At 36.1% G+C, this 25,701-nt stretch overlaps 1 protein-coding gene across 1 annotated transcript in view; it reads left to right on the top strand.

The window, feature by feature from the left end:
- The first annotated feature begins 2,045 nt into the window (after positions 1-2,045).
- LOC107838843 overlaps positions 2,046-25,701 on the top strand; it is a 42,872-nt gene continuing 19,216 nt past the window's right edge. Inside the window, exons 1-10 of the mRNA XM_047395765.1 lie at positions 2,046-3,331; positions 9,228-9,343; positions 9,708-9,913; positions 10,808-10,927; positions 17,470-17,598; positions 17,685-17,810; positions 18,284-18,339; positions 18,434-18,533; positions 18,636-18,753; positions 19,142-19,351. Coding sequence (XP_047251721.1) covers positions 2,511-3,331; positions 9,228-9,343; positions 9,708-9,913; positions 10,808-10,927; positions 17,470-17,598; positions 17,685-17,810; positions 18,284-18,339; positions 18,434-18,533; positions 18,636-18,753; positions 19,142-19,351 — 2,002 coding nt within the window. The 5' untranslated portion in view covers positions 2,046-2,510. The remainder of the gene's footprint in view (positions 3,332-9,227; positions 9,344-9,707; positions 9,914-10,807; positions 10,928-17,469; positions 17,599-17,684; positions 17,811-18,283; positions 18,340-18,433; positions 18,534-18,635; positions 18,754-19,141; positions 19,352-25,701) is intronic.

The raw sequence follows: 25,701 nt of genomic DNA, 5'->3' as shown, positions 1-25,701 counted from the left end.
TAATAGTGATTATTTCAATTTACTTATAAAATTTATGAAATCAAGAAAAATTTATCATATTTTCTCAATATTATCCTTATCATGAAATGACTACATAAAGTATCAGTAGTCAAATTTATATTTTTAAAACATAATTAATAATACCAATTTAGTAAAATAAATTCTTAGTAAATACTCCCTTCGTCCCAAATTTTCTAATTTGATTTTCAAATTTACTTGTCCTTTTCATTAATCAAGAAGAGACAATTTTTTTTCATGTTTTACCCTTTGCATTAATTATTTTTTCTTCAAATTAAAATGTAAACATCATTTAATAGGGGCAATATTGTAAACTAGCCATGTTATTAATTATTTTTCTTAATAATGTGTCATTTCAATTTGGGACGGATAATTTGAGACAGAAGGAGTATTTTCTCAGGGGTTATGTTAAGTCAACATAATTCAAGTAAAATAAATTGGAGGGAATAATACTTTGTGTGCTCATTTAATGCTAAAGTAATATTGAAAGAAAATAATAATTATTTTTTTCATTTTATAAATTAAAAAAATAAATTAAATAATTATTTTTAATTAAAAATCAAGTAAAATAAAATAAAGGAGATATTTACTCGTTTACTACCTTTAGAACATCTTAGTAAAAATTTCAAAAATATTTAGGGTCCGTTTGACAATGAAAATTTTTCCCTTTTTTTCGAAAATTTTTTTTGGAGTTGGAAATTGTGGTGTTTGGCCATGAAAATTCGGAAAATAATTTTGAAATTTTTTTTTGAAAAGAGAAAACAGGTTTTTGGTGTTTTCACAATTTTCCAACTCCAATTTCAACTTTTATTATTATTACATATAACCCCAATCTTTTAGATTTTTATATAAAACTCTCCTTATAATTATAACTACCTACCAACAAACAAATAAAAATACTTTCTCATTCATTTGCACTTTATTCTATTCTTATTCATTTGAAGTGTACATACTAATGATTATGTATATTATGGGTAAGTGGTTTGTCTTCATAATTTGTAAATTACTTTTTTTTTTAAACTTAAAGATGACTACTCATTTATACTAATCTCCTATTTTTTTTTTATAGAAACATACTAATCTCTCATTTTTTTTTTATAGAAACATTCATTGCTTACACTCGTTCACATTTCTGGCCAATGTATGTCTGTTTTACCCAGAAAATGATTTACTATACCTAAACTACTTCTTATTAATTTTATGTAAAAATGGTCAGATGACAAAAGTATTATTAATAATTAATGGACTACAAACTCATCTCTTCCATTTATGTGTATATTTTATAGGTTGATTTGCTACCTCAAATCTTAATTAATCAGTTTACTCAATCTTCTTCTGTAGCTATTAATAGCTGAGATACTTTAAAAGCAAATCAATTTAAATTGCATGAGTTGACACTCTTTGTAATTTTCTCACTTCGCTGAAAGAGTTTAGAATAGTTATGCTGCTGTTTGCTGCATGCCTTTTGCATAATTTGTAAAAGTTAGGTGATTTTGATAGTTTGTAAAAGTTGGGGCATAAAATCATATTTTAAAATGTTTTTTCAAAAGTCAAAAAAAAGTTTTAAAAAAGATATGTCCAAACACAACTCCAACTCTAATTTCAACTCCAACTCTAAAAATTTTTAGTTTTTATGGCCAAACGGCTACTTAATAGTCGTTTGATCATGAGAATTATTTACCTTTTTTTGAAAAACTATTTTACTTTAGTGAAAAAAGTGAAAATAATATGTGTTTGACCATTAGAATTCAAATACAATTTAAAATTATATTTAAAAAAGTGAAAACAAGAAAACTTATTTTCACCTTTTTTACTCCTAATTCTCTAATGAAATTTCAAAATCAACTTAAATTTATATTGATTTCAACTCTAACTCCAACTTTAATTTAAAAAATTATGATTTTCATAATCAAACACACCTTTTTAAGTTGTTGTATTGAGTCCAATTTAATAGGAAAGGGTACGATAATATAAGATTTTTAGGCAAGGTTGATACTCCCACCTAATCAATCACAAGCCTTTTACCTATCCCCAAATTACAACCCACCCGCCCCCACACAAAATCCCATCATCTCGCCACGCTCCCTCATCTCATCTTCCCTCTCGTTTCCCCTTTTTCCCCCATTTGCTCACCTCATTTCCCACTCTCTCTCTCTAAACTCCTTTTCTTCCTAACCTCCTTGTCCCCTTTCCCACGAGATTCTCCATCTAAAATAGCAAAAGAATTCTAGGGTTTTCTTTATATTTCTGCATACATAAACCCCAGCTAAAAATATTTATACCTGTTTTTCTACTTATTTTACAAAAAAACCAACCGTGTTTTGCTTATTATAAGCTTAATTAATAATCTTTGTCTGGTTTTGATTTCTGGGCGGAGTTTTTGAGGTGTTTTTTATTTATTTTTTATTTCTTTCTCTTCTTCTTCTCATTTTTTGCGATGCAATACGATGATCTTTATCACCGTCTGATGTGATGACTATATTTATTAGTCAATGGCTTTATCGCTACCTTTCTTCTTCTCCTCACTTCATTTGACTCTGGTTTTCTTCGTGTTTTTAGTAAACCCTTTAGCGATTTCTGGTTATTCAGACGACGATATTGATTCTGAGTTTATTCTTTTCCATCAAGACTATACACCGCCGGCGCCACCACCTCCGCCGCCACACCCGCCGTCGGTATCATGTGAAGATGATCTCGGCGGAGTTGGCTCGTTGGATACAACTTGTAAGATTGTATCCAATTTGAATATCACTAAGAGTGTCTATATTGAAGGGAAGGGTAATTTTTATGTCCTTCCTAATGTTACGTTAAATTGTACTTTCTGGGGTTGTGAAATTGGGATTAATGTTACGGGGAACTTTACTTTGGGTGAGAATTCCGTGATACTAGCTGGAACGTTCCAGCTTGTGGCGGATAACGCTACCTTTAGTAATAGTTCTGCTGTGAATACAACTGGTTTGGCTGGCTCAGCGCCTGCTCAGACAAGTGGTACGCCTCAAGGAGTGGATGGTGCAGGTGGAGGTTATGGTGGAAGAGGGGCTTGTTGTTTGACGGATGGAAAGAAGATGCAGGAGGATGTTTGGGGTGGAGATGCTTATGGATGGTCCACATTGCAATTACCGTGGAGTTATGGGAGTAAAGGTGGGACAACTAGTAAGACTGTGGATTATGGTGGGGGTGGAGGTGGAAGAGTAATGCTGTTGGTGGAGAAGTTTCTAGAAGTGAATGGCAGTGTGTTGGCTGATGGAGGTGATGGAGGCGTCAAAGGTGGCGGTGGCTCTGGTGGTAGCATCTACATCAGAGCTTATAAGATGTAATATTTCTTTTGCTTTATTTTCCTATTGTTACTATATATTCAGAATTTCAATTTTCACCATCTCTCAGTGACCTGGATTTCCTCCATATTATTAATTTGTAATGTTATTAGTCTAGTGTTACTAGAAATGCAGATAATCTTCCATATTGCTATCCTTGTAATCACATAATTACTAGTGTTCAGTAGGTTCATATGTTTGTGTTTGAAATGTGTTTCTGTTCTATAGGATAATGATTCGTTAGTGTGTGAGTGGATAGAAGACAATAGAGTTGTATTAGGGGGAATACATGGAACTCTGCACCTGCGGGACAAACAAAAGGAGTTTGTCACTTGTAAAGGTGCTCCAGCATGTAGTTAGCATGACATGCAATGAACCTTTGGTTTGCACTGGATATTTTGTGAACGATTATGTCTTGTTTAAATGAAAATCTTCAGCGAATGCATGGTAACATATCACTGGGAAATGTGCTTATACCAAATTTTCTCATGCAAGTATGAGACTGACTTGTTCGCATGGTTGTTTCGGCATCATTAAAATGTTAGCTAGATACATGTAATTAAGCTTGAAGAACCATGCTTGAATGGATCAAAATAATAGCTTGTTTGGGATTGTTTTTTCCTCAAAAAAGTGTTTTTTTAAAGAAAAAAGCACTTCTTTGGAAAAAAAATGGTGTTTGGTAAACTTGCAAAAGTGCTTTTAAAGATAAGCAGAAGCAGTTTTTCTAATTCTAGGAAGAAACCAAAAAATTCTGCTTTTCAAAAAAAAACAGAAGAAGCTGAAAATTGGTTTTCATGGCAAAAATATCCCTATCAACTACACACATATATATCCCTTATTAATTAATTTGCATATCTTAACAATTTGGTTTTAAAATTTTATACTTCACATTTACATTATAATTCTTTATTTCATTCTATGATTTTTAAATATTATTTTACTTTTTACTCATTTTGTTTAAACAAAATGGAAAATATCATTGATGATGATGATCGAAAAATATATAACTATTTAATTTTTTTATTATTATTGATAATAAATGACAGATGAATCACGTTGCAAGATCAATTGGTATTCTAGCAGCACTTGTAATTTTTTTCTCGAGTATTTAATTCTAAATAAATAACTCATGAAAAGTGACATATTTGTTACATTTGGTGATTTTTCTCATATGTAGTGATTTAATTTTTGAAATATATGTATATTTTGTTATGTTTTTAAGTAATATTTAAATTATTTAAGTAATATATCATTATTTAATATTTTTTAATATATCTGTGTATATAAGTATTGATTGAAAACTTTATAGTATGTATATCATTATTTAATGTTCTTATAATGTATCTATGTATATAAATATTAATTGAAAATTTTAAAGCACGTACTTTTTAATTATATAAAAATAAAATTTTAGTAAAAATATTATAATAAATATTTAAAATAAATTTTCTCTATAAAATGATGTTAGTAGTAAAAGTCTATTGATATATGTCCTTTTTGGTCATTTGTCTGTCAAAAGCATTTTTTTCAAAAGATTATCCAAACACAATATGTTTATCAAAAGCACTTTAGAAATGAATTTACCCAACGCAAAGTGCTTTTTTCAAAAGCACTTTTCAGAAAAGCTATTTTTATAGAAGTGCTTCTCAAATAAGCAGTTTTCTAACCGCAATCCCAAACGGGCTCTAAGTTGGTTTAGGAGGATGGAGTTGGCTGAACTTGCTGAGATAGCATCAGGAACAAGGAGACCCAGTAAGTAGAAGATGATAGAATACATGAGGTGCGAAAATGAAAGCAGGAGTAGATCAACCTTCATTACTGCACTAGGGTTGGAGGCGTGCTTCTGGGGAACTTCCATGGTAGCCTATGGAGATAGTAGTTTTAATCTAATATCCTATATAGATAGAAGCAAGCATGAGAAGAAAGGATACGACACATTTGTGGCGCGCCATGCTGCGAACAACATGTACATACTCTTCATCAAGACATAGGCTACTCATAAAGTTTGGATAAAACAGACGTGTGCATGTTGAAACAAGGGAGATGAAAGTTTGATTGTATTAATAGTTGTGAAGTCATAGGTAATTGAAGGATCCCTTGCTGTCTATGCATGCTAGTAATTTGTCGATACATCTCTTGACTAGTTTTGTATTCAAATATTTACACCAAATAAACCACAGATTCAGATATTTTATATTGATCTTATGAGAGAGGAGAAATATTGATTACTACATATTTTTTGGGTGCAAGGTCTACATCTTTATTTGGTAACAGGTAAAAGCTTGGAGCCTGTCCTGGGAGTACAAGCTCTACCCCACTACAGGTCTTAAATATTAGACGCATATCATGTTCGTCCCGATGTGGGACAAGTTCCTACTAAAGACTTAATTCTTAATGATCCTTAGGACATGACTCTTCTATTACTTTAAGTCTACATGCTAACACTAATTCATTAACATTCTAACACGCCCTTTCACACTTAAAAGTAGGGAGTGAATGTGAGTATGTCTTTTTAAGTGGGGAGCACCCCAAGAAACTAAGAGATCTAACCAATAAAAAAAACTTATGTACCATGAACCACTAGTGATAACCTAGTAGTAGCAAAAAACTTATGTACCATGAACCCCGCTGATGATAACCTAGCAGTAGCATTGGCATATGACCTTCTTGTTGAAAACAACTACTTCTTGCCTTCATACCAAAAGGACATGCTTTTTATGCCAGGTATATGGATTGAATCGTGAAGTTGACATGCTTTTTATGCCAGGTATATGGATTGAATCATGAAGTTCATGTCTTGGTTTAGACAATAAATACAGTATTAACCTACACTTTGCTAACACCCCCTCCCTCAATAACCCTCCCACTGGCATGAGGAAATAAGGATTTTGTTAAATTATTCTTCTAGAATACTTCTGCTGCATCAGTGTGGTGGGTGGTATGAAGGAAAAACAACAACAACAGACCCAATGTATTCCCACAGTTTGGGGTTTGGGGAGGGTAAAATGTACACAGTCCATACCGCTACCTCCGAGGAAATAGAGAGGCTGTTTCCGGTAGACCCCCAGCTCAAGATATAGAACAATACACCAAGGTAGCATAACAAAAATCAAAGGTAAGAAATAGTAGCACTAGATATCCGAGAAAAGGAAATAAGAGAAAAACGAACAAACAAAATAAGAAATAAGGAAAATGAATACCCATGTAGTAGTAACACACACCGACCTAAGACACCTACCACACCCAACTCTCCTAACACCTAACCATAACCGACCCACTCGCACTAGCCTTCTACCCTAATCCGTGACCTCCATACCTTCCTGTCTAGGGTCACGTCCTCAGTAAGCTGAAACAGCTCCATGTCGTGCCTAATCACCTCCCTCCAGTATTTCTTTGGCCTACCTCTACTCTTCCTGAAGCCATCCAAAGCTAACCTTTCGTACCTCCGAACTGGGGCATCCGTGCCCCTCCTCATCTCATGTCCAAACCATCTCAACCTTTCTTCTCGCATCTTATCCTCCACCGAAGCCACTCCCACCTTCTCCTGGATAGTCTCATTCCGAACTTTATCCCCTCTAGTCAGGCCACACATCCAACGTAACATTCTCATTTCCGCCACCTTCAATCTTTGAATATGTGAGTTCCTGACTGGCCAACACTCCGCTCCATACAACATGATCGGACGGATTGCCACTCTGTAGAATTTGCCTTTAAGCTTAAGGGGCACCTTCTTATCACACAACACTCCCGAGGTGAGCCTCTATTTCATCCAGCCTACTCCAATACGTTTAGAGACATCCTCACCAATCTCGCCATTCCCCTAATCACAGACCCAAGATACTTGAAACTATCCTTCTTATAAACATCTTGGGAATCCAACCTCACCACCACACCGTCCTCCATACTCGAGTCACTAAACTTGCATTCCAAATACTCTGTCTTGGACCTACTCAACCTGGACCCCTTAGATTCAAGGGTTTGCCTCCACACCTCCAATTTCTCATTCACACTCCTCCGCGTCTCGTCAATCAGCACTACATCATCTGCAAATAACATACACAACACCTCACCTTGAATCCTCCGCGTCAGCACATCCAACATCAACGCAAAAAGGAACGGGCTAAGAGTCGACCCCTGACGCAAGCCAGACTCGACTGGAAAATGCCCTGAGTCTCCTCCCACCGTCCGCACCCGAGTCGTACCTCCCTCGTACATGTCCTTAATAGCTCTGATATATGCCACCGGAACTCCTCTTGCCTCTAAGCAACTCCAAAGCACCTCCCTAGGTACTCTGTCATACGCCTTCTCCAATCGATGAACACCATGTGCAAATGTATCTATTGTCTAGATTTTGGTGTAACGTTTAAGTGGAGCAAAATGAGATGTGGGTGTGTATGTATACATCTTGATAGTTTCTTGGTTACTTATATGCGCACTAAAGAAGTTGAATTTTATTTTGTAGTGCACATGCCAATACACCACACTTGTGCCCGCACAACTTTTAATAAATGTGCGACATGATAAAAACAGGTCTTAGTATATTCGTGAAGTTTTTTAATTTTATAAGAATGGTACAAAGTTCACTTTTAAAAAAGAAATTAGACAAAAGTTCTCGTTAGACAAAGAAACAAAGAATGGAAGAAACATGTAGCATAGGTACTTGATGTCATGGATCAAAGAAAGGTAGTGGTTTCCACTAAGGGAGGTATGTTGAAGGGTTTAAAGGATGTGAAAATTCAAATTAAAGGATTGATACATGGAATGCTGATAATCACATGCCTGTGAAAAGTGACTGAAGCTTATATGTGCTGCTGAGAGCTGGCTCTGTGAATAGCAGAATGTTTTGTGGTGTAATATTTCATTAAAAAGTGGGATTTCTTTCCTTGTAATGTCTTTTGTTGAACCGAGTAGCATCCTGATTCTCTGATTTGCTTTATGCTGTTCTGCTTCTTCTTTGTAAAGGCGATAGATACACACGGGGCGGTCTTTCATATCCTCCTCCTCATTTTGTTCACCCTATAGCTTGCCAATATCACTCCAATTGTTGTAGGGAGCACCCATGGTAGGTAGAGAATGGCCAGGGTCAGTAATTTTGTAGTGGAACTTCTTATAGAAAAAATAACTTTGTAGCAAAACTGCAATGCAAATGAGGTGATCCTCATTTTCTCTATGGTTCTTGCACTTGCAAAACAGTGTATCAGTGATGCATTTTCTTCTTCTTAATAAATTGTGAAGTGCCTAACGTAGTGCACCATGGATATAGCGTTCTTCAAAATGAAGAATCTAAAAGGTACATGAAAGAAGCAAGGAAACAATTTATGGCTAGAAAACATAAGCACACACTCTTTAGAAATTCTTCTTTCATTAGAGACTTGAATTTCGACCTTTTATTAGTACTAAGGAGATAAAATTTTAGACCTTTTATTAGTACCAAGGAGATAAAATTTTACTAGTCTAAAAGCTTGCCTACCTGGATGACAGATAAAATTGGCCAGTTTTAACCTTAAGCATCACTAAGCGACTACAACTCTACTCGAGGGGATCAATGATTTTCTTCTTAAAGTATTTTCTCCCACCTGATACGTACTAGTATGTGTATAAAAATGCTAAACTCTTCTAAATCAGTGGTATCTCCTTATTTTTTGGATCAAACCAAATTTTTAGCCCGAACGTTTTACATTTGTAATCAAGATATATTTCTCATGCATAAAGTATACCTAATTTGGTGCTTTCTATGTGGTATTCTCATATATTGGACGGCGCTGGAACACAGTGACTTTTGTTGACATTTTATAACAATTGCCTAGCCCAGTTATTGGTATGTTTTAAGTTGCAAAAAAGAGTCAAATGCCTATGCTTTCACTGCCATTTAAACCTCTTTCTGACCAAATGCAGGACTGGAGTCGGTAGAATTAGCGCTTGTGGTGGTGATGGTTTATCTGGTGGAGGTGGTGGAAGAGTTTCTGTGGATATTTTTAGCAGACACGACGAGCCAGAAATCTTTGCATATGGTAAGGCTAAGTTTGTCTTGTATGTTCAAGAATATTCTACTTCACCCATCTTTTATATGAATATCTTTCAAATAGTTGAGCAAGAGAGCCAAGCTATAGAGTATTGACCTTCTCATGCTTTTAGATTTTATACTTCACATGGTCTTTAAACAGTTAGTTATTTCTACATAGCAACTATTCTCCTAGCAGGTCCATGCCTGGATGAAAGATTTACTTTAGAAACACTTGTGGTAAATAAACCTCATCATGTGGGCTTCAGTATGTAGTTAATTGTGGCCTTTGGATAGGTAAAATGCTTGATTTTTCTATATCATTTTGTTCAGCTGGAATTAAAGCCAATGCAACCTCTGTTTTCTGCCTGCAGGAGGAAGCAGTCGTGGTTGTGCAGAAAATGCTGGCGCAGCAGGAACTTTCTATGATAATGTTCCTCGTAGTCTAACTGTCAACAATCATAATAGATCAACTTCTACAGACACACTTCTGTTGGATCTTCCCCAGCCACTTCTGACAAATGTTTACATTCGCAATTACGCCAGGGCTGCTGTCCCCTTGCTGTGGAGTCGCGTTCAGGTTGAGGGTTCTTTCTTTTCCGTTTTCAGTTCTTTCATGAGAGTAACTATGTGTACCTCAATTAATTGAACTTATTTGACACTGAATCTATTGAAGTGAAGCATCATAGAGAGAGTAAATTTTCCCTAAGCCATGGTAAAATTTTTTGTTGTTTCATTATCAAAAAAGAAGTTTGCTGTTTATACTTTAGATATATTGTTCCGTCATACTCTTTTATTCTATATTATGCAAACTAAACTCTTTCCCTCGGGATATTTCATATGTTTCTCTATGATTGCTGCATCTATTTGCACTTAATGCTTAATTTTATTTGTACTGATGCTTTACCAATACTTATAAGTAGTATATATAACCAGATGCATGGTCAGACAGATGTCAAAATTGTGTTATGTTCCAAATTATGAAACTCATGGTATTTCTAGATTATGTGTTCACAGGATATCCATTGAAGCTGAAAGGGCTATGTTCTGCTTGACATCTAACTTCTTTTCATCTTAAAAGAACTTGATTTCCTTACATGTGAAAGGAATATGTAGAAGATGCAAAGAAAAGATCCCAAGAGGAATGGGAGTCCAAGCGATTTCAGAGAAAAAATTGATACCAAAGACAGTTCTTTTTGTTTTGCCAGTAATACAGACTTCTTCATTAAAAATATCTTTACAACACCCCTTTTAATTGAAGAATCTAATTAATTCATAAGCCTATATAATCCGTTTACTTTTCCCCCTTGAAAAGCTAAACAAGTGAAGGGGTTTGTTTTCACCTTGAGGTGACCTCAAGAAGGCCTTAGGACACTTTGGATATAGCATCATAGTGGTTCTCCAGCTTCCTTCTGTTTGCACCTCTGCCGTTGTGTTTTTTTTCCCTGTTATGATTATTTTATCTCTCATATAGGTCCAAGGTCAAATTAGCCTTTTGTGTCATGGAACACTGAGCTTTGGGTTGGCACGCTACGCGATGTCAGAGTTTGAGTTATTGGCAGAAGAGCTTTTGATGAGTGATTCTGTGATTAAGGTAAGTGGTTGAATCTCCTTGTAAGTACAGATGTTGTTTCGTTATCATTGTAATGCCCCCAAGCTATTTTCTTTAGTTATATGGAAGTGTTCACGGAGTGTTCCAATTGGAAACTCCTTTTCACATCTATTTTTCGTCTACAAGTGTCTTGATAAACTCTCACTATGGTGAATTCAGATTTATATGGTCCAATGAAAGCAAGACTGCGGGTGGTGCAAATTTACTTTGTTAATTTCATTGATGATTGCTCAAGAATCATTTTATACTGCTCTTTGGAGTGTCAAAACTTTTGATGCATATACTTGTATTAACCACTGGAAACATCAACACATAATACAACTACATATTGCAGCATGCATGTTTTTCTGAAGATTGTGCAACCTTCAATGTTTTCCTAAAGCTATACATGAATGTTGAGCTAACATCTTAGCTAACAATCAGTTTTCCACTTCTCACTGTTCTGTTGTAATATACCCTAACAACAGCTTAACTAACCATTAACCATAAAGATCTCCTTAGAGTCTTGCATTTTCTGGTACTGTGATATAAAAGCATAAAAATAATATAAATTAAAGAAGAAAGGCTCCATGGGTAACCACAGCTGAATAGACTGAAGCAGGCTTCTTTAGCTTTAGTACCAGCTTTTCACACTGCTATATCTTTGCTTCTTGTACTTAAAAGTGACTCTCCTTTTACTATAGTTGCCAAAAGCTGTCAAGTATCACAACAACTCACTGAATGTAAGTTGAAAAATCATCCTTGGTCAGTTATCTTGAGAATCTTCTATATCTAGCATTACATGATCTAGAGTTATATATCTGTACATCAAAACGATTTAGTATTCTAGCTTAGATGTTGGCTATAATATATCTATACATCAAAACGATTTAGGATTCTAGCTTAGATTAGATGTTGGCTATAATTGTTTTGGTTACTGGAAAAAAATGGTTACAATAATAGTGAAGATGAATCTTAATTTTGTGCAATGTGCAGCACCAGTTTTAAAACTGCGCTCCAACACCTCGTCTTTATTGCAAAAATGATTTGCATGTGTTGGAGAAAAAGTAGAGTTTATATTTCTCTTTCCTTGATTATTTTGGGTTCATAAGCAGCCAAAAGATTTGGGATCTGTTGTGTATAATGTTTCTACTAGAATATGAGTAAAAATAAGAATAGTATATAGAAATCCTACTTGGAAAAGGATTATAATATAGTGTTTATAAATAGGATCTCGATGTAATTGTGTAAACACACAATTCAATAATATTTTTCTCCATTAATTCTCACAGGGTATATTAGAGTGTTAGTGAGAAATTTTAGAAAAGAAAACCCAGTCACTGTGCGTCAATTCCGGTGACTGATTTGTGTCCTTTTTTATTTTGTGGGTTGTGTGAAAATTACACCACCACCAAGAGGATCGGGAAGCTCAACAGACAAAAAACCCGACGAAAATCGCCGGGATAATACCAGCCACACGCCGACACGTGCCTGCTGGAATTCTAAAATTCCAGCGAGATCTAGTCACGCGCCGATGCGTGAACCCATTTCCAATCGAATTTTTGAGTAGTTCTTTTTTTGTTGGGGTCGCTGAACCATTTCCACTCTGACCAGTTACTATTTTTTCAGATTCCGGCAATATTTGAAGATTCCAACCGCCGGAATCCTAATATCGGCGACCTCAATTTTTTTTTTCTTTTCTGCACATCCAGATCCTGTTTCTTGGTGTTTTCATATTAAAATTTCCAAGATGTCTTTTGGGTATGATGTTTTTGGTCCCAAAACTTCTAGAATCGAAAGTTCAAGTCCTATGATCACTTCCGAACCATTAATGGGAAGTTCAAATTATTTAGCCTGGGCTTCCTCGGTTGAGTTGTGGTGCAAAGGTCAAGGTGTCCTAAATCACTTAACGAACAAGACTAGTGTGGTAGATGAAAAGGCAAAATCTAGCGCGGAATATGCGAAAGCTAAAGAACAATGGGAGAAAGTTGACGCTCAATTATGTAGTCTCTTATGGCGACCTATTGATTCCAAGTTGATGCCCTTGTTTCGTCCATTCTAGAAGTGTTATTTAGTTTGGGAAAAGGCTCGTGCTTTATACACTAATGACATATCTCGTTTTTATGATGTGATATCTCGAATCACCAATGTGAAGAAACAAGAATCCGATATGTCTACTTACTTGGGACAAGTACAAGCAGTCATCGAAGAATTTGATGCATTGATGCCCGTCACTGTGGATGTGGAAAAACAAAAAGAGCATAGACAAATGTTGTTTTTAGTTCTTACACTTGCTGGACTTTCTACTGATCATGATGTTGTACGTGATCAGATTTTAGCTAGTCCTACGATTCCTACAATTGATGAGTTATTCTCTCGTCTGCTTCGTCTTGCCGCGCCTCCCAATCACAAAGTGATTTCATCACCCGCTGTTGACTTCTATTCTTGCATCTCAAATCATAGAAAAACAAACATATCAGCCTGTGGAAAATCGGCGAGGATGAGGTCGTTTCGAAAAATCTCGATCGAAATGTAGTTATTGTCATAAAGTTGGACACACTCAGGATATATGTCGTAGTTTGCATGATCCACCACCCAGTTATGATTAAAGGAATATAATGAGTTCCTTCAGAATCGAGCAAGTAAGCAGATATCTCCACAGCCTAATCAACCATCCAATAGTGCACATAATGCCCAAACAGAATATGATGAGTTCCTTCAAGTATCAAGTAAGTAAGCAGACATCTCCACGAGTAGCCTCGGTTGCCCAGCCTGATGCTTCTGTTGCTGGTAATCCTTTTGCTTGTATTTCACAGTCTAGTACTCTTGGATCATGGGTTGTGGACTCAGGTGCTTCTGATCATATTTCTGGTAACAAACCACTTTTGTCTGATATTGTTTATTCACAATCACTTTCTACTATTACTTTAGCCAATGAGATCCGAACACAACCAAAAGGAGTTGGACAAGCCAAACCCCTATCTTCTGTAACTCTAGACTCTGTTCTTTATGTCCCTGGTTGTCTTTTTAATCTTGCATCTCTTAGTCGTCGTTTGACACGTGCCCTTCATTGTAGCATAACTTTTTTTGATCACTCTTTTCTAATGCAGGACCGCATTACGGGACAGACAGTCGGTTGGTGCAGGACATGAATCACAAGGCCTTTACCATCTTACCTCTTCAAATCCTTTCACAACATGCTTCGTCACAGACCCTCCAGACTTAATTCATAAACATTTGGGACATCTGAGTCTATCTAAGCTACAAATGATGGTTCTTGATTTGTCTAGTTTATCCACATTAGATTGTGAGTCATGTCAACTTGGGAAACACACCCGTGCTACTTTCTTCAGCGTCTATTTTCTCATTAGTTCATTCTGATGTTTGGGTACTCGTAGAGTCAGTTCACCTATAGGTTTTCGTTATTTTGTTAGTTTCATTGATGATTTTGCAAGATATACTTGGATTTTCTTAATGAAAGATCGTTCTGAGATATTTTCTTTAATCAAAACTTTTTCTACTGAAATACAAACTCAATTTGGTGTTTCTATTCGTACTTTTCGTTGTGATAATGCCTTAGAATACTTATCCTCTCAGTTTCAGGAGTTTATGACTCATCAAGGAGTTGTTCACCATACATCTTGTTCGTACACCCCTCAGCAAAATGGTATAGCAAAAAGAAAAAATAGGCATTTTCTTAAGACTGCTCTCTCTTTTCTCATTGAATTTCATGTTCCGTTGCATTTTTGGGGCGATGTAGTCCTCACATCTTGTTATCTAATTAATAGAATGCTATCATCTTCCATTCAGAATAAGGTTCCCTATTCTATATTGTTTTCACAATCTCTATTTTATCCCCCCCTCGTGTCTTTGGGAGCACATGCTTTGTTCATAACTTAGCCCCTGGAAAAGATAAATTAACCCTCGTGCTCTTAAGTGTGTTTTCCTCTCGAGTTCAAAAAGGGTATCGTTGTTATTCACCGAATCGTCGTTGCTACTTTATGTCTGCTGATATCACTTCTTTTGAATCTCGACGTTACTATATATCTTCTGATCATCCTGATATCTTTGAGATTTTACCCATTTCTCTAGTCTTACCCTCACCATCCTTGGTTCCAGTCTTACCTGCACCATCCTTGGTCCTACTCGTATCTCCAAACTTACCCGAACCAACCTTTGAGGAATCAACGGTTACTTCTACGTCTCCAGCTGCAGTGCCACCACTTCTGACTTATCATCGTCGTCCGCATCCACCATTAGTCCCAGATGATTCATGTCATGCGTTGGACGCTGTTCCTACTGCAAACTTGCCTTCTCCTAGCCAATCAGTTGCACTTAAAAAAGGTATGCGTTCCACCCGTAATGCTAACCCACATTATACTTTTTTGAGTTATCATCGTTTATCATCACCCCATTATGCTTTTGTGTATCCTCTTTGTCCTCTATTTCCATCCTCAAGACTATAGGTGAAGCACTTTCTCATTCAGGATGGAAGCAGGCTATGTTAGATGAGATGTCTGCTTTACATACAAGTGGTACATGGGAGCTTGTTTCCCTTCCTTCAGGTAAATCTATTGTTATGCAGTCAAAGTTGGTCTAGACGGTCAGGTTGATCAGGTTGATCGGCTTAAGGCTTGCCTTGTTGCCAAAGGATACACACAAATATTTGGGCTTGATTACAATGACACTTTCTCTCCAGTGGCTAAAATAGCATCTGTTCCTCTTTTCCTATCCATTGCTGCCGTTCGCCATTGGCATCTTTATCAGTTGGATATTAAGAATGCTTTTCTGCATGGTGATCTTGAGGAAGAAGTCTATGTGGAGCAACCACCTGGTTTTGTTGCTAGGGGGAGTCTAGTAGCCTTGTATGTCGATTGCGCAAGTCACTCTATGGTCTGAAACAGTCTCCTCGAGCTTGGTTTGGAAAATTCAACGCAGTAATTCAGCAGTTTGGCATGATCCGTAGTGGAGCTGATCACTTAGTGTTTTTCGACATTCTCAACCAAATGTGGTTTATGTTGATGATATCGTTATCACCGGCAATGATGAAGATGGTATCACTAAATTGAAGCAACATCTCTTTCAACATTTTCAGACCAAAGACCTCGGTAGGCTGAAGTATTTTCTAGGTATTGAGGTTGCTCAATCCAGATCAGGTATTGTTATTTCTCAACGCAAGTATGCGTTAGACATTCTCGAGGAGACAAGAATGATGGGCTGTAGACCCATTGACACTCCTATGGATCCAAATGCTAAACTTTTACCAGGACAGAGGAGCCACTCAGTGAGCCTGAAAGGTATAGGCGGTTGGTTGGAAAGTTGACTTATCTCACCGTGACAGGACCTGACATATCCTTTCACCGTGACAAGACCTGACATATCCTTTCCCGTGAGTGTTGTAAGTCAGTTTATGACTTCCCCCATGATAGTCACTGGGATGCAGTTCTTGGTTTTCTGCGATATATAAAGTCGGCTCCCGTTAAAGGACTAAACTTTGAGGATCGAGGTCACGAGCATATCATTGGATACACAGATGCTGATTGGGCAGGATCACCCTCTGATAGATGTTCTACCTTCGGATATTGTGTTTTAGTAGGAGGTAATTTGGTGTCTTGGAAGGGTAAGAAACAAAGTGTGGTTGCTCGATCTAGTGCGGAAGCAGAATATCGAGCAATGACTGTAGCAACTTGTGAGCTAGTTTGGATTAAGCAGTTGCTAAGAGAATTAGTATTTGGAGAAACCGGCAAGATGGAACTTGTATGTGATAATCAAGCTGCCCTTCATATCGCTTCAAATCCAATGTTTCACACATAGAGATTGATTGTCAGTTTGTCGGAGAAAAGATACTCTCAGGAGATATTGTTACAAAATTTGTGAAGTCAAGTGATCAACTTGCAGATATCTTCACCAAGCTCCTCATCGGTCCTCGTATTAATTACATTTGTAACAAGCTAGGTACTTCTGATTTGTATGCACCAGCTTGAGGGGGAGTGTTAGAATATGAGTAGAAATAAGAATAGTATATAGAAATCCTACTTGGAAAAGGATTGTAATATAGTGTCTATAAATAGGATCTCATGTAATTATGTAAACACACAATTCAATAATATTTTTCTCCATTAATTCTCCATTATTTTGGGTTCATAAGACGCCAATGACTTGGGATCTTTTGTATATTGTTCCTTATTTGATTGTTGTATAATGTTTCTATCATGATTAAGAATTCGAGGAAGGGTTGTCATAATTATTTATTGAGACGAAGAGAAACTGGAATTTTATTTACTGACGATGTATGGTCTAACTTACTGCTTCTTTTCTCGTCATGTTATATGCTCTGTACCAACTTCATCCAGTCTAAGTTTTGCTTGTATGGTTTTATGCTTACTTTAGTTTCTTTGGCATTATAAGTTCTTCACTGTGCTTCTAGAAGACCAGAAGCATGTTCCAGTTGCAGCTCTTGTACTCATTGTCCCCAATGCTGTGTTTTGTATTATGTAGTTCTGAAGTTTTTGCAGTGAATGTTATTTGACTTGTTTTTTTTTCAGGTTTTTGGAGCACTACGAATGTCTGTCAAAATGTTTCTGATGTGGAATTCAAAAATGGTAATTGATGGTGGTGGAGATCAAAATGTTGAGACAACAATGGTCGAAGCTAGTAACCTAATTGTTCTTAAGGTGCTCTTTCTTTTTCGTTTGCTGTTTTTCTTGGTTGTCTTCACAATTGTTCATTTGAGATGTCTTCTAAATGCCATCTAATGCAGGAGTCATCTCAAATTCGTTCGAATGCAAATCTTGGAGTGCATGGCCAAGGGTTGCTGAATTTATCTGGACCAGGAGATGCGATTGAAGCTCAAAGACTAGTACTGTCTTTGTTTTACAGCGTCAATGTGAGCAGAAATCTTGTTCTGTATCCTACTGTTTCTGTTCTTTGTAGATGATGTGCAATAGATTTCTAACTGGTTCTACACTTGCTTTCTCTCGACACACTTGATTTTTCTTCCTCATTTGATCTTTTATGTGTTTTAGTATCAGTATATGGATTTTTACATCGCGGTTAGTATTTTCCTATTCCTCGCCACCTTTCTGTGAATATCAGATGCATGATAATGTATGCCATGGTCTTCACGTACACATCTGCATATCTGCTGTTAGTGTTCCACTTTTCTCACTCGCAAGGTCGTAACTAAGCATCTTCTTTCCTCAGTTTTTCACCTGGTCTATGTTCTGACTCAGCTCCTTAGACCTGAGGAGTTTGGTATTCCAGTTCTGGAACCTCATGTGTCGGTTGAGTTGATCATTTTTTTCTATGTATTATACTACTTTTTAATTTTCTTGCCCTATTTTCTCTTGTCACATGCAGATTGGGCCTGGATCCGTTTTGCGTGGTCCTTCACGAAACGCCACAGCGGATGCTGTGTGAGTTCCTAATTACTCCTTGTTCCTCCCCCCCTACTGTCTCTTACCCTAGATGCTTCTTTGATTTGCTAATGGGATATTTGGTGCTTGGTAGGAAACCAAAGTTGAACTGTGATAGTCCAGGTTGTTCTTTTGAATTGCTCCACCCTCCTGAAGACTGCAATGTGAACTCTTCACTGTCCTTTACTTTACAGGTGTGCGGTTATCGACCCACTACCAAAATAGAAGTCTTTATATAATATGTGCCTAGATTGTACACTACACTTGTGCAACTCTAATACTTCTTTTATCTGCAGATCTGTCGAGTTGAGGATATTCTTGTTGAAGGCCTCATAGAAGGATCTGTTGTTCATTTCCACAGAGCAAGGACTATAGATGTGCAACCTTATGGAATTATTAGCACATCGGGAATGGGTCTGATCTTAATTTCCTTCAGTTTATATTTGATGTGATTGTCTTAGTTTTTTTCTTTTTTGTCAACCCCTTGTTTTTAGTATCTATAGGCTTTTGTTCGGCAGGGTTTAGTCATTGCTCGGATGGAATGTTGCGCACGTTCATCTTTAGGATATTAAAAATGTCTGATAAGCTTGAGAAAAACTAGTGATATATACTATTCAATGCTTTTAGAGTTCAAATTTCTTTGTTAATAAAAGATTTTACCTTAAATAAAGAACCGCAAAATTTAGATGCAAATTTCAATAATCCATCAAACAAATCAAACTACAACAATTTACTTAATCTATTTCTAATTGAATCATATATAACCTCATTGTTCACCTATTCCATTTTGTTGTCTCCATAGGTTGCACTGGGGGAGTAGGCCAAGGAAAGGTTCTGAGCAATGGTCTTGGTAGCGGTGCTGGTCATGGCGGTGAAGGCGGATATGGATATTATAATGGGAGCTGCATTGGGGGTGGCATGACATATGGAGATCCCAGTTTGCCATGTGAACTCGGCAGTGGAAGTGGGACTACTAGCCTAGCTGGATCAACTTCTGGTGGTGGTGTTCTGGGTAAGTTTGAGGTTGTCCCAACTTCAACTTTCTTCCCTGTGGTAGCTTTATCATAATTAAAACACCTGATATTCTGTATATGAGAAGTGACAAACCTGCAGGCGGATGATAAATTATACTCCCTCTGTGTGTGGCACGCTTGCCTTTTTGGTCCGTCCCCCCAAAAATGTCACCTTTATTTGGCAACTATTTAATGGCATCCTCCCCATTTTATCCTTATTGGGTCCCATTTAACAAGATTAGTCAACTAATAAAGAGTAGCTTAACAAAGTCTTCTCCTATTTCTTAAACTCCGTGCCCAGTGAAATGATGCCACATAAATTGGGACAGTGGGTGTATTTGGTAATGAAACAAATTGCATAAACATCTATTGCTTTACTGATTTTGTATTGTAAGTGTGAAATTCTTCATATGACTTGAAGTCTCCTCCATATGTGTAGTAGTATCATTATCATGGCATGCCGTGGACCTAGGTGCAAAATGGCAATGTATGCTTTGTAATGCAGAAATTTAATGCTAAGCTGCAACAGTTTTAAATGCCATTTCTTTTGGTCGCATCTATAGAAAGAGCCTTCTTTTTTTTTTTAAATGATAACATATCTATAGCGAGAGCGTTCCATTCTATTGAGGTCAGACCAACTCTGCATTCATTCTTTTTTGATCCCCAAAACAGATTTTATTGGACGAATTGATCACCTCAATTACTTAAATTTCGAAGGGAAGATATCTCATTCGAATTCCCCCTGTATGAGTGGTATAAATAGGTAGAGTATCTGCCAAAATATATGGTTAAATTTTGAAGGGAAAATGTCTCATTCAACTTTCCCCTCCATGAGTGGTACACATAGGTGGAAAGCTTTCCAAATTTATGGTTCTTTCCAAATACTATGCAATTATATATGTACTAGTACATGCCTCACTAGTGCACCAAAACTTAACCAGTACAAAACCATTTTCCACACTTCCCAAGCTTCCCCTTTTCTTCTAAGTATCTGCATATTAGACAAAGGTTGTTTTGTCACATGCTCCTACATGTCTACTCCTTTATCAGAAAACCCAGCTTAATGTAACATCCTTTACTGTAGTGTGTAATGTTCGATGTTTTAAGACACAGTAGTGTCCACCATAATTGATGAGCAACCAAAACTGTTGTAACAATTGGTCCACTTCTCTCAAGCAGTTCTATGTGTATGTTGTGACACTACTAGTTACTCCTTTTTCTAATTGAGTAATAGTTACAGATGATTTCTGTGGTTGGCCAAACTAGTTTGGGGTTGGGGCATAGTTGAGTGTTCCTTGATTAACGATTATTGGTTTTTTAAAGATGGTGTAGCAAAAAAGGGTTGGAAAATGTTTCTCAATTTTTTTTTTAAATCATGCATAGGTGGACTTTAATTAGCCAACTTACAATAAAAAATCTGCATAAATCAAAATTCAAAAACCTAAACAAAATTCAAAAACCTAAAATATCTCAAAAAACTAAAACAACCTACTAAAAACTTAAAATTCAAATCATCCTAAACCTTGCAACTTAATATGCTAAAAAATTACTGAACTAACGTGAATTTCAACAAAGATCTCGGGTCTTCGTGTTTTCCATATTTGGCTATAATTGTATCCAAATCTAATGCTACTACTTTCGTTGAGCTCCTCTTTTTCTTCACTTCTCCCAATTAAGGTCCAAATACCTTTTCTTTAAAAAAATCAAAAAGTTACATTAATAAGTGCACCAAGTCGGTGTCAAAAAGTAAGTACAAATTGTGCGTGTGACTCTGCTGGAGACAATTGTCTTCCACCAAGTTTTCCCAACGTATGATAAAAAAGTATCTTCTCCTTACACCAGAAGTACAAGTGAAATGGAAATCCTCTTTCCCGTCAAAGGCAGAGCCAACCCTCTTTAAAATATACTATTTATACATGATTAAAATTATTTTTTATGTAGTTATAGTAGGTGTTGAACCCCCATCGACTGAGTTTTCTTTGAATATTGAACCCCCTTACTTGAAATTCTGGCTCCGCCTCTGTTTCCTGTGAGCTCCCTCACTGGCTTTCTTTCCTCCTAAATGGGAAGGAAATCTTTCTTTATTTCTGGGGACAAATCGTTCGAAGTGTGTGAAGAAAGCGATGGCTGGTTTGTTTGGGTTGAGTGTGGACGGAGGGTTTGCAACCAGATTAAGTTTGATGAGAACTTAAGATGGGTTTGCGAGCAAATGCAACAGGCGTCGTGTGGGTACGGGAATCTTTACAGGAGGTGGGGAAGGAAGATTCAAAATTATCGTTACAGTGTGTACCAATATTTTAATAGCTATGAAAGATACATAAGAATCGAAACAAGGAAAGGGGAAGGGAAATCAATAATAATAATACCAGAAGCAGGTTACAACAAGGGTTGGGGAGACATAACAGGGAAGATACTACATTCTCTGGGAGAAGCACCCACTTACAAGTACAGGAAATTCACAAATCTGCAAAATAAATCTTTTCTCAATGCTGCTGAAATTACTGATTGGCCTAATCTTCAGGGAGGAAAAACTGAAAGTCACCAACGAAACCACTGGTGAAAACTTCCTCTTTCTCCCAGAATGCTTAGTCGGATGCTTCAATGACCCTTTCCACCGGAGCCTCAATACTGAAATTATTCAAAAGTGGTTTACTTCCAGATGGCAGGTGACAGCTGGTTTGAGGATAACTTCCATGGCACACAATAAATTTCTGTTCGAGTTTCCTTCGAAACAAGAGGCTGCTAGGGTGAAAGCAGGTGATTGGTTTTGGAATGGTCGACATCTTCAATTAGAATGGTGGTCGCCGGAATTCGGGACCTCTCCGGTGGGGCACGGAGCAGACCATAGATGGCTTAAAGTGTTTGGTATTCCTCTTCACAGATGGAAAATGAACACTTTTCGCTATATCGAAGACCTATGTGGTGGATTTATTGGCATAGATGAAGATACAAAGAGTAGAGTGCATTTATTTTGGGCTCGAATATGCGTGAAAGCCTCTGCCACTGAAACCCCCAAAACCCCCAGTGAAGCCGTTCTAGTGCTGGGTGATTTGAGATTTGGAATCTCTATCTTGGAGGACAAATTAGTGGATCTAAAGGTCGCCAGGGATGGAGCAACAGTTGCTACCGTGACGGAGCGAGATACGGGATTGGATAAGGCATCCTCGAGCCAAGCGAAGGATCTGTAGCAATACCTACTGGTCTATAGCAAAGAATACAGGGGTTCAGAGAACTTTAACTCAAATAAATTTCCGGTGGACCCCAATCTTAAAACAAAGCAGTTGTCTCAAAACCCTAATCCCAGATATAACAAAGTGGCGGCTAAACAATTGGGCCAAAAACTAGACAACTCATATATTATTCAAAAGGACCAAGGCCCAAAACATCTTCCAGGAGAAAATTTGAGAAATAGTTGGCAAAAAGGGGGAAACTACAGAAATAGCCTCAAAATAAGGTGACTTTCAAATTTTGACCTCAAATAAAAAAAGCTTCATAAAAATAGCCTTTAACTATTAAGTGATATATTTTCAGACAAAATTGCCCCTGACTAATGGAGTAAATTCCATAGATGATCCTCATAATGGATAACAACTTCATACATTCATCTTTCAACTTTTATTTTTTTCTCTTTTTAATTTTACTTTGATTTTTATTTTTTCTTTTCTCTTTTTATTTTTGTATTTTCTCAACCCTTACCTTTTTCCTTTTTTCCACTCAACTCCTTTTTTTTTCTTTTTTATTTTACTTTGATTTTTTATTTTTTCTTTCCTTTTTTTTTTTTGTTCCTTTTTAGTTTTTTTTCAACCCTTACTTTTTTTATTTACTCCTCTCAACGTCTACTTTTATAAAAAAGGCTTTTTTTTATTTTTCTTTGATTTTTATTTTTTCTTTTCTTTTTTTTCTTCTTAAGTTTTTCTCGGCCTTTATTTTTATTTTATCTTTTTTTTTTCTTCTTTTTATCAACCTTTATTTTATTTTCCATTCTCTCTCAAGTTCTACATTTTCTTTGATTTTTTATTTTTTAATATCTTTCTTTATTTTTTTTTAGTAATTTTTATTATTTTTTTTTCTTTTCTTCGATTTCTTCCAATCAAGTTATATTTCATGAGCAAGAGTTGACACTATCTCATTATAAAGGCAAGACTTATGACTTTCAAACAACAAGCTACGTTTCATGGGCAAGAATTTACACTGTCATATTGTAGAGGCAAGACTTATGACTTTCAAATAACAAGTTATGTTTCTTGGGCAAAAGTTGACACTACCACATTGTGTTTTGATTTATAAGATGTTCTATAACTCTTATCTTAGAGGCAAGACTTAGCTCAAGGATTTTTAATAAACAACAAATTATGCCCCACAGACAAGAGTTGACTCAACTATGTTATGTTTTCATTTATGTGATGTTCTACAACTATTACCTTAGAGGCAAGACTTAGCTCAAGGACTTTCAAACTACAAATTATGCCCCACAGGCAAGAGTTGACACTACCACGTTGTGTCTTTCTTTATGAGATGTTCTACAACTCTTGCCTTAGAGGCAAGACTTAGCTCAAAAACTTTTAAACTATGACACTACCATGCTATTTCTTCATTTATGAGGTTCTACAACTCTTGCCTTAGAGGCAAGACTTAGCTCAAGGACTTTCAAACTACAAATTATGCTCCACCGGTAAGAGTTTACACTATCACGTTATGTATTTATTTAGGAGATGTTCACAACTCTCGCCTTAGAGACACGACTTATCCCAAGAATTTTCAAACAAGTTACGTATATTGGGCAAGAGTCAACACTAACACATTGTGTTTTTTACTCATGAAATTCTCTTTTAACTCTTGTGTTAGAGGCAAGATTCAGCCTAAGGATCATCAAACAAGAAGTTATGCCCCTTGGGCAAGAGTTAACACCGCCACGTTTTGTATTAATTTATGAGATGTTTTATAACTTTTCCCTTAGAAACAAGACTTAGACCAAGAACTTTCAAGTAACAAGTTGTACCCCATGGGCAAGAGTTGATATTATCACATTGTGTTTTGATTTATGAGATATTTTATAACTCTTGGCTTAGAGACAAGACTTAACCCAAAGACTTTCAAATAACAAGTTACACTCCATGGGTAAGAATTAACACCACCACATTATGCTTTGATTTATGAGATGTTCTATAACTCTTGCTTTAGAGGCAAGACTTAGTCCACGGACTTTTAAACAAAAAGTTACGCTTCACAGATAAGATTTGACGCTACCACATTGTGTCATAATTTATGAGATGTTTTATAAATCAAGGACTTTTAAACAGCAAGTTATGCCCCATGGGTAAGAGTTGACGCTACCACATTATTTTTTGATTTATGAGATGTTTTATAACTCTTGCCTTAGAAGCATGACTTAAGGATTTTCAAACAAGTTATGCTCCACAAACAAGACTTGACACTATCACATTATGCCTTGATTTATGAGTTGTTCTATAATTTTTGCCTTGGAGGCAACACTTATCCCAAAGAACTTCTTAACAACAATTCATGTCCTTAAATTTGCATTGATGACAAAAAAAAGATCCCTTTGCAGATTATCCAATTTTTTATTTATTAGCAAAATATAATAGAAATTGAGAAAAAAGAAACAAGAGATTAAAAAAAATAGAAAAATAAAAAAAAAAGATTAAGAAAAAAGAGAAGAATTAAAAAAATTGAGAAAAACAAAAATGAGAGGAAAAAAATAAAAATAAAGTTTAAGAAAAATGAGGAAAAAAGGAGATGATAAAAACAAAAAATAAAAGAAAAATAAATGTTGAGACAAATGAATTAAAAAAAGAAAAAAAAATGAAGAAATAAATAATGTTTAAGAAAAAAGAAAAAAGAGAAAAAAATAAATGTTGAGATAAATGAATTAAAACATGGAAATAAAATTAAAGGAAGAATCAAAAAGTGAAAATAATAAAAATAAAAATAGAATTTTAGAGACAAATGAATATGGAAAATTTAAAAATATTTGAGGTGTAGAGGGGTAAAAAATTGTACTTGTACTGTACTTAAAAAGAAAAGGCTAGTCTTTAAAGACTTTTTTTATTAAGGTCAAAAATCCAAAGTCACCCACTATTGGGGCTATACCATGTAATTTCTCGGGCAAAAAGACCTTTTTTTGACCCATGTTCTCATAAAAGAAGTCCGTTAAGACTTGAGAATTATTTTGACCCACTCACTGAAGAAATAAAGAACGCAAAAGATGGGAAAATTAAGATGACACCTTCAAGGGTGGCAAGCGACTTATCATTTCAACTTGATAATGAAGCAGATTACGAAACAGAGCCGATGGCCATGATAATTCTAAGACCTATGCAGCCAAGCG

This window comes from Capsicum annuum, chromosome 8 (genome assembly GCF_002878395.1).
Source record: "Capsicum annuum cultivar UCD-10X-F1 chromosome 8, UCD10Xv1.1, whole genome shotgun sequence".
Lineage (NCBI taxonomy): Eukaryota > Viridiplantae > Streptophyta > Magnoliopsida > Solanales > Solanaceae > Capsicum > Capsicum annuum.
This window is presented reverse-complemented; position numbering and strand designations above follow the sequence as displayed.